The sequence below is a fragment of the Somniosus microcephalus genome, chromosome 8 (genome assembly GCF_052327205.1).
Source record: "Somniosus microcephalus isolate GS21.2 chromosome 8, FLI_Smic_1.0, whole genome shotgun sequence".
In the NCBI taxonomy this organism is placed as follows: Eukaryota; Metazoa; Chordata; class Chondrichthyes; order Squaliformes; family Somniosidae; genus Somniosus; species Somniosus microcephalus.
The window spans coordinates 273,037,567-273,052,961 of NC_140994.1; the positions used below are offsets into that span (position 1 = coordinate 273,037,567).

A 15,395-nucleotide genomic window follows, 5' to 3' on the forward strand; every position below is an offset into this window, starting at 1 on the left:
ATACCAAGAAAGGCAGAGGGAAGCTGTAGGTTTATCTGAGAGAGTCAAGTCTGGGGCGGCGACAGGAGAGTAGGAAGTTTGAGGGTTTGAATGGGGCAGTGTACCAGAGAGGACAAATGAAAAGGAAGCATAACTGGATAACAGGAAGTGGAGGAGTCAGGAGAAGAGAAAGAAAAGTTGATTAAAATGGGCAGAAGCCAAAATGCATCACGATTGGACACTGGGAATTTTGGTTAAATAAGCATAGCAGAGATTAGGAGAGAGATTTCCTGGTGGGAAACGGAGGACAGGAGGAGATGCTGGCCCTGAAATTGCAGTCGGTGGTGTTGTTAAGGAGTCTGCCGACGATCTCCGAAAGAAACCTGCACTTGCCTGGTGCGAGGCCGCCTTAGAAAATGTGTGTTGTTTCGCTGCGGCCCACAGATCCCAGGGGTGTACCGTGCGCGCAACCGTACCTGGGTTCACGTGGGGTGGTGCGTCAATCAGGAAACAGAAATCTCCAATGACCATTCATGAGTTTTTAGTCTCTCACTCACCCCAGTAAATGAATAGTTTCTCATTCTTGCAGGAAATAGGTGGATATAGAAATTTTGAAGATTTTTTTTTTATCATGATGGGTGTGTAATTCAAGCTGCTGCATATCCCCCCCTCCCCTTACGCTGTGTAAACCGGCTCCTGCGCCTGTTTGCACCAGGCGTAACATTTTACTGCCTAATTGCTGCGCAGTTGGTGGGCGAGTAGCTCAACTCAGCGCCAGCAATCGGGATTTCGCACTCTGAGTGGATGATCTGTCAATTTGTGGTCCATTTCAAAGGTGGTATGACGGCGTACGTTGTCATACCGACCGCAAATTCTGCCAATCACCTGACACAAATCAGGAAGTGAACACAATATTTTGCCACAGAAAATTTATTCATCAACTAGAATTCGGAGCAGCCGCAGGAATAAAAGCTTTTGCAGGATAACAGACTCTCGGTTTAAACCACTGGTTTGCTCTCTGCGAGTCCCTGGCTCAGGCTGGGAGGGAACCGGAATCTCCCGGACAGCAAACTTCACAAAACACAGCAAAACAATCTCCTTGCAAACAAATTACAATCAGCAAGTGTTAAAGATCGCTAAGGAAAGCAAAGTCGGAAGCTCCCGGAGCAGTTTAAAGGAGCTTTCCCTTCCCCTTGGGGCAGTCGGGAATGGTCTCCGACAGCGGGGTGAGGCTAAGCAGGAGAGTGTGGCGCTCGTAAGCTTGTGTCTCTCGGAATATGGTGTCGGTCTGGTGGAGGCGATCCAGGACTCCCAGCACTCCGTAACACTGGTTAAACCTGCAAACACAAAGCCCATTCACTCATAATACAACAACCACATCAACTAAAAACACCACAATATGAACCGGCCTAAAAAATCTATTCCATTATTCCATTTGGCCCTTCGAGCCTGCACCGCCATTCAATAAGATTCTATTATAAAAGACGTAATAGCAGAGCACTTGGAAAGCAGTGACCGGATCGGACAAAGTCAACATGGATTTACAAAAGGTAAATCGTGCTTGACTAATCTACTGGAATTTTTTGAGGATGTAACTGGTAAAATAGATAAGGGAGAACCAGTGGATGTGGTGTATTTGGACTTACAAAAGGCTTTCGATAAGGTCCCGCATAAGAGATTAGCATGTAAAGTTAAGGCACATGAGATTGGGGGCAAGGTATTGACTTGGATAGAGAACTGTTTGGCAGACAGAAAGCAAAGAGTTGGAATAAATGGCTCTTTTTCTGAGTGGCAGGCAGTGACTAGTGGGGTACCACAGGATCGGTCCTTGGACCCCAGCTATTCACAATATATATTAATGATCTAGACGAGGGAACTAGATGTAATATCTCCATGTTTGCAGATGACACAAAGCTGGGTGGGCGTGTGTGCTGTGAGGAGGATGCCAAGAAACTCCAGTATGATTTGGACAAGTTGGGTGATTGACCAGAAGCATGGCAGATGCGATATAATGTGGATAAATGCAAGGTTATCCACTTTGGTGTCAAAAACAAGGCGGCAGATTATTATCTGAATGGCAATAGATTGGGAGAAGGGGAAATGCAAAGAGACCTGGGTGTGCAGGTGCAGCAGGCGGTTAAGAAGGCAAATGGTATGTTGGCCTTCGTAGCGAGAGGGTTTGAGTACAGGAACAAGGATGTCTTGCTGCAGTTGTACAGGGCCTTGGTGAGACCACATCTTTTGAGTATTGTGTACAGTTTTGGTTGCCTTATCTGAGGAAGGATGTTCTTGCCCTGGAAGGAGTGCAGCGAAGATTCACCAGGCTGATACCTGGGATGGCAGGAATGACGTATGAGGAGAGATTGGGTCGATTGGGCTTATGCTCGCTGGAGTTTAGAAGAATGAGGGGATCTCATTGAAACTTATAAAATTCCAACAGGACTAGACAGACTAGATGCAGGAAGGATGTTCCCGATGGCCGGGGAGTCCAGAACCAGGGGTCACAGTCTAAGGATAAGGGGTAAGCCATTTAGGACAGAGATGAGGAGGAATTTCTTCACCCAGAGAGTGGTGAACCTGTGGAATTCTCTACCACAGAAGGCAGTTGAGGCCAATTCATTAAATATATTCAAGAAGGAGTTGGATATATTTCTTAAGGCTAAAGGGATCAAGGGATATGGGGAGAAAGCAGGGACAGGGTACTGAACTTGGATGATCAGCCATGATCGCATTGAATGGCCGACTCCTGCTTCTATTTTCTATGTAAGATCATGGCTGATCTACATCAACTCCACTTTCCTGCACTATCCCCATATCCCTCGATTCCCCTAGAGTCTAAAAATCTATCGATCTCAGCCTTGAATATACTCAATGACTGAGCCTCCACAGCCCTCTGGGGTAGAGAATTACAAAGATTCACCACCCTCTGAGTGAAGAAATTTCTCCTCATCTCTGTCCTAAATGGCCGACCCCTTATCCTGAGACTGTGACCCCTGGTTCTAGACCCCCTAGCCAGGGGGAAACATCCTCCCTGCATCTACCCAGTCAAGCCCTGTAAGAATTTTGTATGTTTCAATGAGATCACCTCTCATTCTTCTAAACTATATATAGGCCTAGTCTACTCAATCTCTCCTCATACGACAATCCCCCCCCATCCCAGGAATCAGTCTGGTGAACCATTGTTGCACTCCCTCTATGGCAAGTATATCCTTCCTTAGATAAGGAGACCAAAACTGTACACAATGCTGCAGGTGTGGTCTTACCAGGGCCCTAAATAATTGCAGCAAGACTTCCTTACTCTTATACTCCAACCCCCTTGCAATAAAGGCTAACATATCATTTGTCTTCCTGATTGCTTGCTGTACCTGCATGCTAGCTTTCTGTGATTTGCGTATAAAGGACCCTAAATCTCTCTGAATACCAACATTTAATAGTCTCTCACCTTTTAAAAAATATTCTGCTGTTCCATTCTTCCTACCAAGGTACTAAACTCACATTTCCCCACACTGTACTCCATCTGCCATATTATTATTGCCCACTCAACCTGTCTATATCCCTTTGCAGACTCTTTGGGCTCGATTTTGCTAATGTGGGCAGGCTAACAAGAACATAAGGAATAGGAGCAGGAGTCGGCCATTCGAGCCTGCTCCGCCATTCAATGAGATCATGGCTGATCTTCTGCCTCAACTCAAAATTGTTTTCGTGTGTCTAATGCTGTTAGATTCAGGAGATAGTCCTGTCATAGTGGATTTGAGGTTAGGATCAGATCAGCCATGATCTTATTGAATGGCGGAGCAGGCTCGAGGGGCCAATTGGCCTACTCCTGCTCCTATTTCTTATGTTCTTACAGTACTCCAGGTGTGGTCTCACCAAGGCCCTATATAATTGGAGTAAGACTTCTTTACTCCTGTACTCAAATCCTCTTGTAATGAAGGCCAGCATACCTTCCTAATGGCTTGCTGCACCTGCACATTGACTTTCAGTGTCAGGTGGGATTCATGTCAGGACCCCGACTCCGAAGTGAAGTGTTGAAAAGTTGGAATTTTCCCCTAATTAGGCAATTGATTTCCAGCGTGTGGAAACCCCTGGCCCAATGAGGCTTTTCATACAGAAAGTCGCCTCCGATGATGTCATCAATGCTGCTGGATTTAAGGCCTGCAAGCAGCCTTGCTTCTTCTGGAGACTGGAAACGCTTTGGACATTGTATGAAGGACTTCATTTACCGACCATGTCCACCAGCAAGCAAAAATGCACACCTCGCTTTGATGAGCCCTCCCTCCAAGTTCTGGTGCAGGGAACAAGAGCTAATAAGGAGGTGACTTCCCTTCCTCAGGGAGAAAAAAGCCATCACAACAGACTAAAGCTGTGTGGCTGCAAGTGGCCCAGGAGGTCAGCTCCATATCGATGAGCCGCAGAACCTGGCTGCATTGCAGGAAGAGGTTTCATGACCTTCTCCGCACAGGAAAAGTGAGTATGGCTTTCCCATCAACCTCAATCTGATCCCCATCGCCTCTCCTCACCAGCACTCTGCTTTGCCAACCTCTTTCTCCCCATCCCACTTGACACTTACATGCCTGAACCTGTAGTGTATGTACCTTTAAGAGGAACTATGTTTTTGAAGTCCCTGTATACTGTAGTACCAGTAGTGACCACTCGGGTATATAAGCCTGTGCAGCGTCTTGTGTAGTTAGTTCACCTCCAGACTTTGTTCAGTAAACACTTGTTAAATCAACTCCTGCATTCCGTGTCTCCATTAACACACGGATCTAACAGTGGCGACGAGTTAGAAACGAACTTACCTGCAATTCGGCAGCACCTCAAGGGGATCGATTCCTCAGACGAACGTCGAAGCCAGAAGCAAGAAAAAAAAACTGTGGTTTCACCAGCTAAACAGGCTGGTGGCAGGTAGTGCACTGATCCTTCCTGGGCTGCGGCGGGCTAGAGCTCAATCGGGTGGCTCTGCAATGGGATCGGGCAGCGAGTCGGGAAGCAGAAGCAAAGAGAGAGAGGGTGGAGCACTCAGGGCGCGGCCGGTGCTGCAAAGCAGGTCGGCGTTCGGACCGAGCAGAGGGAGGGGAAAGTCACAGAGGGTCCGCTCCACGACGGGAACGGTTCTCCAAGTAACGGAGCAACTATTGAAGAGATATATATAAAAAATAAATAAATAGAAATACCGCGAAAAGCTGCAGGTCGCAACGGGAACCGCGGAGAACAGCGTTGGCAGCGGCGGGAAAGCGCGGGAGGCGCCATCTTAACTCGGCAGGGAAGAAAGAAAAGCGCGGGAGGCGCCATTTTAGATTTTCAAGATGCCGAAGACTGGCAATATTACTGCTTTCGATAGTGATATAGAAGATTGGACCACATATGTGGAAAGAGTGGAGGTATATTGCAAGGCGAATGAAGTAGCGGATGATAAAAAGGCATCGGTACTTCTAAATCTGATGGGCGCAAGGATATACGGGCTGTTACGAAACTTGATCACTCCAGCCAAACCGATGGACAAGAATTTTAAGGAGATTGTTGATACCTTACAGGAGCACTTAAACCCAACACCGCTGCTGATAGCGGAACGATTCAAATTCTTCAGGAGGAATCAGCACAAGAATGAAAGTAACACTGATTACCTCACAGAATTACGAAAGCTGTCAAAGCACTGCCAATTCGGGGCAGGACTGGCAGATTCTCTACGAGACAAATTCGTCTGCGGTCTCCTAAGCGAAGGAACACAGAAAAGATTACTTTCTGAGAAAGATTTGACACTGGACAAGGCTTTCAGTGTGGCTGTATCATACAAAGCAGCAGCAAGAGGAGCTGCAGAGATACAGCAAAAGCCACAGGACTTCGGCACCCATGAAATGACACGGGGGTTCGAGAGATGTTATCGCTGCGGCAGATCCACCCATGACCAGAAGGAATGCTGGTTCAAGGACAAAGCATGCAGGCAATGCGGAAAGATGGGACACATTGCACGTGTATGCAGATCTGGAAAAAAATCCGCTGACAGTAAAAAGGTCAATAAGGAAAAGTACAGAAAGGTACAATTGATGACGGACAGTAGCTCCGAAGACCAGAAGAGCGATAGCGACTCCGGAAACAAGAGACTAAGCTGTCTCAAATTACATAATGTAATTGCCAAAGAAGATTACCAGACCATTTGGGTTACCCTCACGATAGCGGGGTCCCCAGTCAAAATGGAGCTAGATACAGGATCAGCTCTGACCGTCATGAGTCGACGGGATTACGAGCGGCTATTTCCGCATATACCTTTGAAAGACACATCCATTATCTTGAAGACATATACGGGGCAGAAAGTATACCCCAGAGGGAAAATAAGGGTGCCTGTTGTATACAACGGCAAGGAAATACAGAAGTTGTATTTATACGTTCTGCAAGATGGTGGTCCACCGTTGTTGGGACGTGAATGGATCAGAAAGATACGTTTAGACTGGCACTCCATTCAGGCACTGACGGTGACCAGTAAGAAAGAAAATGATGATGTCATACCTGAACGGTTAAAAGAAATCTTGGCTAACGCCAAAGAAGTGTTTCAACAGGAACTAGGAACCCTGAAAGGCGCCACCGCCTCAATAAAAGTGGAAGATGCGGCAATTCCCAAGTTTTTTAAGGCAAGGCCGGTGCCATACGCAATTTGTCCAGCCGTTGAGGCAGAGCTGGAGAATTTGGAAAAAGCAGGCGTGTTATCCAAGGTAGATTGGAGCGAGTGGGCAACACCCATCATCCCGGTCATGAAGAAAACGTTGAATAATGATAAATCTGAAGAACAGAGAAAAATTCGCATCTGTGGGGACTTCAAGGTGACTGTAAACCCGGTTCTTCCGAGGATAGAAGATATTTTCGCCTCACTATCCGGAGGGAAACGTTTCACCAAAATTGACTTAGCACAGGCATATCTACAGATGGAGGTTGAGGAGGCCTCTAAAATGTATCTCACGATAAACACACACAAAGGCCTGTACCAGTACAATCGACTGGTTTTCTGAGTGGCATCAGCTCCGGCTATCTGGCAAAGAGCTATGGAGCAAGTCCTGCAAGGGATTCCGGGGACTCAATGCTACCTAGACGACATCCTTGTAACAGGAGAAAACGACAACGAGCACCTTGCCAACTTGGAGCAGGTGCTCACGAGGCTGAGAGAACGGGGCCTACGAGCAAATCGCCAGAAGTGCGAATTTTTCCAGAAACAAATATCATATTGTGGCCATGTCATTAACGAAGAAGGGTTGCATAAGTCACCTGAAAAAATTGAAGCGGTCGTAAAGGCCCCAGCACCTGAAAATGTCTCACAATTAAGGTCGTTCCTGGGATTAATAAATTACTATCATAAATTTTTACCAAACTTGTCGACGGTTCTGCACCCTCTTAACGCACTGCTACAAACGGTAGTAGTTTGGAAATGCAGCGAAGACTGTAAACGTGCCTTCCATAAATGCAAAGGCTTGATCACGTCCAGGGAAGTGTTGGCTCATTACAACCCATCACTGCCAATCAGACTGGCATGCGATGCATCCCCTTACGGCGTGGGAGCGGTATTATCGCATAGATTCCCTGATGGCTCAGAGCGGCCGATAGCTTTTGCGTCACGCTCATTGAACTCAGCTGAGCGTAACTATGCCCAGATCGACAGGGAGGCACTCAGCCTGGTGTGGGGGGTGAAGAAATTCAACCATTACCTACACGGACAAAAATTTACCTTGTTGACTGACCATCAACCCCTCGTCTCCATATTCAACCCTAAAAAGGGCGTTCCCATTATGACAGCGCAAAGGCTACAGAGGTGGTCCCTTTTCCTAGGGGCACACCAATATGACATAGAATACAAAGGAACAAAACAGCATGGGAATGCTGACGGGTTATCGCGCCTACCGTTGCCAACGGTAGAAGAGGCGCCGACAATGGACCCAGTGGAGATGTTCCACTCGACCATAGTGGAATGTCTACCGGTGACAAATTCTACCATTGAAAAGGAAACGAGAAATGACCCGACTCTCTCACGAGTCTACGATTTAACGGTGAAGGGATGGCCAGCACATGGCGAACCACTGTTGCCAGCATTCTCGCAAAGAAGAGAACAGCTGACAGTGTGCTGAGGAACCTTGATGTGTGGATCCAGAGTGGTGATTCCACCCAAACTCAAGGATAAAGTGCTAAAGGAGCTTCACGAGGGGCATCTGGGTGGAGTGAAAATGAAGAACTTAGCCAGAGCGTTTGTGTGGTGGCCAGGTATCGATGGAGACATCGAAGAAATGACCAAGAGCTGTCTAGGATGCCAGAAGGTCCAAAACGCCCCACCACAAGCCCCTCTACATCCATGGGAGTGGCCCTCATCTCCATGGCAAAGGGTACATATCGACTTTGCTGGTCCATTTATGGACTCAATGTTTTTAATCGCGGTGGATGCACACTCCAAGTGGCCGGAGGTAATAAAGATGTCCTCCACCACCACGGAAAAAACCATCACAGTATTAAGGACCATATTCGCCAGGAATGGGCTGCCTGAACAGATCTGTTCTGATAATGGACCGCAATTTGTATCCGAAGAATTCAGGAAGTTCTTAAAAAAACAATGGGGTTAAGCACTACACGTCCACCCCATACCATCCCGCCACCAATGGATTAGCTGAAAGGTTTGCCCAGACCTTCAAGAAGGCCATAAAGGCCATGGGTAATGAAGACAAACATCTACAACATAAGGTAGATAACTTCTTGTTTGCGTACAGGAATGCAACATGTGGTTACAAACCAAACCCCCGCCATGATGTTTTTCAATAGAAGACTAAGATGCCGGCTGGATTTGGTCAAGCCAAACGTCAGAAGGGACGTAGAGAACCGGCAATTTCAAAGCATGAATGAAAGGCCAACTAGAACCTTCGAGGTAGGTCAACAAGTTTTGGCCCGGGACTACTGTACCGAGAAATGGCAGCCTGGAACTATTTGCACACGACTAGGACCACTGATGTATACCGTGGACATTGGAGAAAGCATAATAAGGCGCCATGCTGACCAGATCATAGAGTCATCCGAAAAAGGACAACCTACACCACAACTCTATATGCCTAGTGATGAAGCAGAGATACCCATAGTATCTACCTCCGATCCGGTGATACTGGAACCAGATGAACCCGACACTGGCATTGAAGCCGAATCGACCTTGCCAAAAGAACCTACTACACCACCGAAACCTACTACACCACCGAGGCGTTATCCGGACCGAGTCAGGAAGCCTCCAGAGAGGCTGAATTTGTAATTGATTAACTTCAGTAAATGTGTAGATTACTGTTCTTGTAAAAATGTTATTTAATGATTACTTAAAATGTTATGTACTATTTATCTAAAAGGGGAGGAATTGTAGTGTATGTACCTTTAAGAGGAACTATGTTTTTGAAGCCCCTGTATACTGTAGTACCAGTAGTGACCACTCGGGTATATAAGCCTGTGTAGCGTCTTGTGTAGTTAGTTCACCTCCAGACTTTGTTCAGTAAACACTTGTTAAATCAACTCCTGCATTCCGTGTCTCCATTAACACACGGATCTAACAGAACCCTTACCCATTCCCTCTCTCTATGGTCACAATCACTTAACTATTCAACTATGCAGCCCTCACACTCCCTATCACTGTGATGCTATGACAACAACTTACAACACACAGGGAAGCCCCTTTGTCTCCTTCTAAGCATCTATGCTATAGATTCTCTGCACTCACTCCTTCATTCTCACTCAAACTCCACTTGTGTCCCTCATTGCAGGAAAAGAGAGCCCACAATAAGAGGGAAAGAGCCAGGACAGGAGGAGGGCCACCCTCAGTAGCCCAGCTCATCGCCTGGGAGGAGGCGGCCCTGGAAATCACCGGAATCAAGGAGGATTCCCAAGTGGGGGACGAACAGACTGGCGCATCAGAGCAAGCTGGTGACAGAATAGTTTGGCATCTCTCTCATTGACATTGCACGAGTCACTGATAATGATTCTGATGCTCTAACAGATTGACTTTTGATCATCTGCAATATTCAATGTGAATGTAACCTTGGCCTCACATCTCTGACTCTTTCCTTTACTCCCCCACAGGACCATCGGAAGCCCCCGTCCCCACTATCCAGGAGGAACAGCCTGAGCCTCCAGACTCCTCAGAGGAAGCTGCAACCTCTGAGGGCGCAGCGTCAGCAGAATTCAGCGCACCCAGCACCAGCGCAGACACTCATACCTCAGTGGGACCTTCACAAGATAGAGTAGTGTTGTCACCTGGTGTATCACAGCTCACAAGTGAGCGTCAGCAGTGGAGAGTCCTCGTCGGAGGGTGCAGGACTCTCCCAGCTCGGCTCAGCTGCATGTGGACCCTGTGCCTCCGGGTCCATCCAGAAGAAGAGCGGTGCTGGAACTCCAGGAACGGGTGCAGGAGTCTCTGGCAGGTTTTATCTCCAGGGTCGCTGTGAGTGTGGAGCGAATGGAGGAGTCAATCGCGAACATGAGCAGAGCCTTCGGCGCATGAACGCATCACCACAGAAAGGATGGCAATCTCTGAGGCAAGGATGGCTACTGTAGAGGAAAGGATGGCTACGGCCATGGAGGAGCTTAGTCGCCAGGGTGTGGAAAACATGGTAATTGTTCAGAATAGAATGACATCTTGAGCGATGGTCAGCTATTGAGCATACAAACCAGACCTTCATGGAAGTCCTCTGGAGTAGGACTTCCAGTGCAGAAACGGGTCCTCGTGGCCCCCCTGAAGTGCAGCAAGATGCTGTCAAGCCACTTACTAGCTTTGAAGTGGGGCTGACCCATGAGAGGGATGTTTGTGGCAGAGAAGAAGGAAGTGGAGGCTCCTCTCCAAGCACTCACACGACCATGTCGCTGCAGAACTCTTGGTCAGAGCCCCACCAGAGTCCTCACCCAACTAAGATGGGTGTCTCGGCCCCTGCACAGCCGCAGGAGCAGCAGACTGTTGACGAGGCCTCACAGGCTCGCAACCCCAGAGGACGGCCGCCAAAGGCGTCGAGACAGGAGCAGCAACAGAGTGAGCAAGGGGCCTCCACATCTGCTGAAGCCACAGGGGAAGCACCACGTAGGAGCACGCATAAGAGGAAGATAAAGCACAAGTAGTCACTTGGGTGCTGTGATGTTTTATATTGGGACCAGCCATCATTGTATTATAAACAGATTTGATGGCAAACTGTTGAAGTTGTGGCCTGTGTCATTTCGCAAATGGGACTTTCACATTGAGGGCTAAGGGCACCTTGCAATTGTCAGTATGGTGGTCAGAGTGATAGGAATCTGCAGGTTCTTGTCCATTGTCGATGCTCTGGTGAGAAGGTGCGAGACTGTGCAGGCTCACCAAATCTGGCCAAGATGAGTGTCCCTTGCATTCCGAGCAGCAATGTGGTCGTGCGCTGGTGCCTTCTGGCCTGTACATCTTCAGGTGGGTGAGCAGCAACTTGGCACTCCTGTTGATGCTCCTGCTGTTGCTCATGGTTCTGCTGCTGCCGCGGCTGATCTTCATCCGAATCTGATGTCCAGGAGGAAAGGAATTAAATGGTCGCTATGCTTCTGGTATATACCTCAGTTGAGGAAGCGCTCAGTCAAGGTGGCGAGAGGGGTTTCCCAGGAGGTCATACTGGAGATGGGTGTCAGGCTCCAAACTTCTACAACAATGAGTAGGCCTGCTAAAAGTTCCCCCAGACCTGAGACAACAAAGTTCTGCCAGCTGCAAATGATCATCGGTGAAAACTCCTTTGTAATGGTGGCGCTGCAGATGTTAGTAAGCAATCCACTTGTGAGGCCGCTAGGATTACCTGGCGTGTTCCAGAGGAGACGTGAAGCACGGGGAAAATGTCTAAAAATTAGAAAGGCCTCAATGGGATAATAGAGGCAATTAAGTGGTTAAGGGCCTATCTCGCCTCTTGGAGGCGGGATGGAAAGGGGAGTCAGAAATCTCGCATGTGAGAAAATTGCTCGGATGCGGGATGGAGGCGGGATCAGGCCCACCCACCATTTTTTGCAATTTTACCGCCTCACACGCCTCCAAACCCGCCTCCTTGTGCTTGGCAAAATCGAGTCCTTTGTGTCCTCCTCACAGCTTACTTTCCCACCTAGCTTCATATCGTCAGCAAACATTACACTCGGTCCCTTCATCTCAGTCACTAATACAGATTGTAAATAGCTGAGGCCCCAGCACTGATCCTTACGGCCCCACTAATTACACCATGCCATCCCGAAAATGACCCATGTATCCCGACTCTCTGCTTTCTCTCCATTAACCAGTCCTCTATCCATGCTAATATATTAACCCTAATCCCACGAGCCCTAATCTTGTGTAACAACCTTTCGTGTGGCACCTTATCGAATGCTTTTTGAAAATCCTAATATACAAGATCCACTGATTCCCCTTTATCTACCCTGTTAGTTACATTCTCAGAAAACGCTAATAAATTTGTCAAACACGATTTACCTTAAAAAACCATGGTGTGGAGATGCCGGAGTTGGACTGGGGTGGACAAATGTAAGAAGTCACACAACACCAGGTTATAGTCCAACAGCTTTATTTGAACTCCGAAAGCTTGTGACTTCAAATAAAGCTGTTGGACTATAACCTGGTGTTGTGACTTCTTACATTTAAAAAACCATGTTGAATCTGCCGAATCATGTGATGATTTTCTAAGTGTCCTGTTACCACTTCCTTAACAATGGATTCCAGCATTTGCCCGACGACTGATGTCAGGCTAACTGGCCTGTAGTTCCCTGTTTTCTTTCTCGCTCCCTCCTTTCTTGAATCGTGGCGTTACATTTGCTACCTTCCAATCTGCTGGGACCGTTCCTGAATCTAGGGAATTTTGGAAGATCACAACCAATGCATCCACTATCTCTTCAGCCACCTCTTTTAGAACCCTAGGATGTAGGCCGTCAGGTCCAGGGGATTTGTCGGATTTTAGTCCCATTAATTTCTCCAGTAGTTTATCTTTAATTAATTGCTTTAAGTTCCTCGCTCTCGTTATACCCTTGGTTCCCTGCTATTTCCGGAATGTACTTTGTGTCCTCTACAGTGACACATTTTCTCTCTCGTTATCAGTTTCTTGGTCAACATTCGAAGATTTCTGAAACCCTCAGAAATCCTCAGGTTTACTATTTTTAGCACCATTATCAGCCCCTTTTAATCTAATACTGTCCTTACCTTCTTTAGGCAGCCATGGTAGGAATGCATGTTCGGTGAGAATTATGAATTAATTCATAATTACAGAGACACTGGCTCTCACTGGGGTACAGTTCCACAGACACTGGCTCTCACTGGGGTACAGTTCCACAGACACTGACTCTCACTGGGGTACAGTTCCACAGACACTGACTCTCACTGGGGTACAGGTCCCACAGACACTGACTCTCAATGAGGTACAGGTCCCACAGACGCTGACTCTCACTGGGGTACAGCTCCACAGACACTGACTCTCACTGGGGTACAGTTCCACAGATACTGACTCTCACTGGGGTACAGTTCCACAGACACTGACTCTCGCTGGGGTACAGTTCCACAGACACTGACTCTCACTGGGGTACAGTTCCACAGACACTGACGCTAACTGGGGTACGGGTTCCACTGACTCTGACTCTCTCTGGGGTACAGTTCCACAGGTGCCGTGATACCAAGTTTCCGTTCTTCTGATCTGAATATAAACAATGAATATTTGTGAGCTATTTGACTCGTGAGTGCATCGTAAGATGGCCTGATGCTGCTTTGCACGCACTTTTAGCAGGGGTCACTGGGGGGCCTCTGGGAGCCGGGGCCACTGGGGAGCCTCCGGGGGTCAAGGCTCACTGGGAAGCCTCCGGGGGGGGGGGGGGGGGCAGGGGTCACTGGGGGGCCTCCGGGGGGGGCAGGGGTCAGATCTGGCGCCACCCAATCTTGTAGCCGTGGCGGTCGGGGTGTGCTTTTCACGGTGTGTGTTGCTCAGTGAGTCAAACACTGGAGCCTCACGGAATCACCGCAGCTGGACGCCGGTGATTCCGCCAAATGATGCAGTGGGACTGAGGCAAGAGATGGAGCGAGGGTGAGGAGCGATGCAGAAGAGCGATGGAGCGAGGGTGAGGAGCGATGGAGAGATGGTGAGGAGCGAGGGTGCGGAGCGATGGAGAGATTTTGAAGCCGCTCTCATCCGCCTCAGCTGCTGCTTTTGTAGATCAGGAGGGACCCAAACCTGCCAAGAACTCAAAGCCAGAGGACAGATCGAGGCCAATCCTCACAGATCCATCGACACTGCAAAGCAAACTGGCCAAAGCTACAGGAGAAGGCGACCAATCTCAGCCCAGAAACAGAGGAGTCAACATCACTCGCCATTCAATCAGCAACAGCTGGTCAGTCTCATCTCACTCTGGGCGGTCAGTCTGATCTCACTGGACAGTCCGCGGGCGGTCAGTCCGTGGGCAGTCAAGTCTGATCTCACTGTGGTCAGTCCGTGGGCGGTCAAGTCTGATCTCACTGTGGTCAGTTAGTCCGTGGGCGGTCAGTCTGATCTCACTGTGGTCAGTCCGTGGGTGGCCAGTCTGATCTCATTGTGGGCGGTCAGTCCGTGGGCGGTCAGTCTGATCTCACTGTGGTCAGTCTGATCTCACTGTGGACTCAGTCCGTGGGCGGTCAGTCTGATCTCACTGTGGACTCAGTCCGTGGGCGGTCAGTCTGATCTCACTGTGGACTCAGTCCGTGGGCGGTCAGTCTGATCTCACTGTGGACTCAGTCCGTGGGCGGTCACTCTGATCTAACCGGTTTCATACAAACACTAAATCTTGTCGGAATTTGCCACGTTTAACGGCACTAAACATTTGGTTTCTCTGCCGGTCTGATGCGACCGACTCCCCTTCAGGGGGGATCATCCATCGGACGTTTCACTCACTGCCGCTCAGACTGATCTTTTGGTGCTTACTTGAGGTGGTGAAAATCATGGAACTCTGGCGAGGGGAGCAGTGGGAGGTGATAACCACAGTGTGAAATCGTGGAAATCAGCAGTGCCAAGGAAAACCAGAGCATCATGGTCGCTACGTGAGATCCCAGGAATATCGGTCCAACCATTGGTGGCAGCATGTTGGAGAGCTGAGAAAGAGAAAGGAGCAGTGAGTGAGGCTGGGGCAACAATGCAATCCTGTACATCCCTGTCCAAACCGTCTGGCACACCGACACACACACTCACACCGACAAACACACTCACACACACCGACAAACACACTCACACACCAACAGGCACACACCGACAAACACCAGACATTAATTGGTACAAGACGCTCATCATCAATTCTTGCATGTTTATTGTGCCGTTAACAGCGGCCTGGATATCAACGGTGAAATGTAAAGGCAGTTTACTCGGTTTTATGGGCAGGAGCGACTCCAAAAGAATTCTGGGACATAAAATCATCCGAAGGTGCTTCAC

General features: G+C 48.5%; 1 protein-coding gene across 1 annotated transcript in view; it reads right to left on the reverse strand.

Annotated features, from left to right (window-relative positions):
* Nucleotides 1–893: 893 nt before the first annotated feature.
* The window catches only part of faxdc2 (fatty acid hydroxylase domain containing 2), a 67,657-nt gene continuing 53,155 nt past the window's right edge, over nucleotides 894–15,395 (reverse strand). Inside the window, exons 8-9 of the mRNA XM_085996082.1 lie at nucleotides 14,895–15,061; nucleotides 894–1,316 (exon numbers count right to left, since the gene is read on the reverse strand). Coding sequence (XP_085852208.1) covers nucleotides 1,151–1,316; nucleotides 14,895–15,061 — 333 coding nt within the window. The 3' untranslated portion in view covers nucleotides 894–1,150. The remainder of the gene's footprint in view (nucleotides 1,317–14,894; nucleotides 15,062–15,395) is intronic.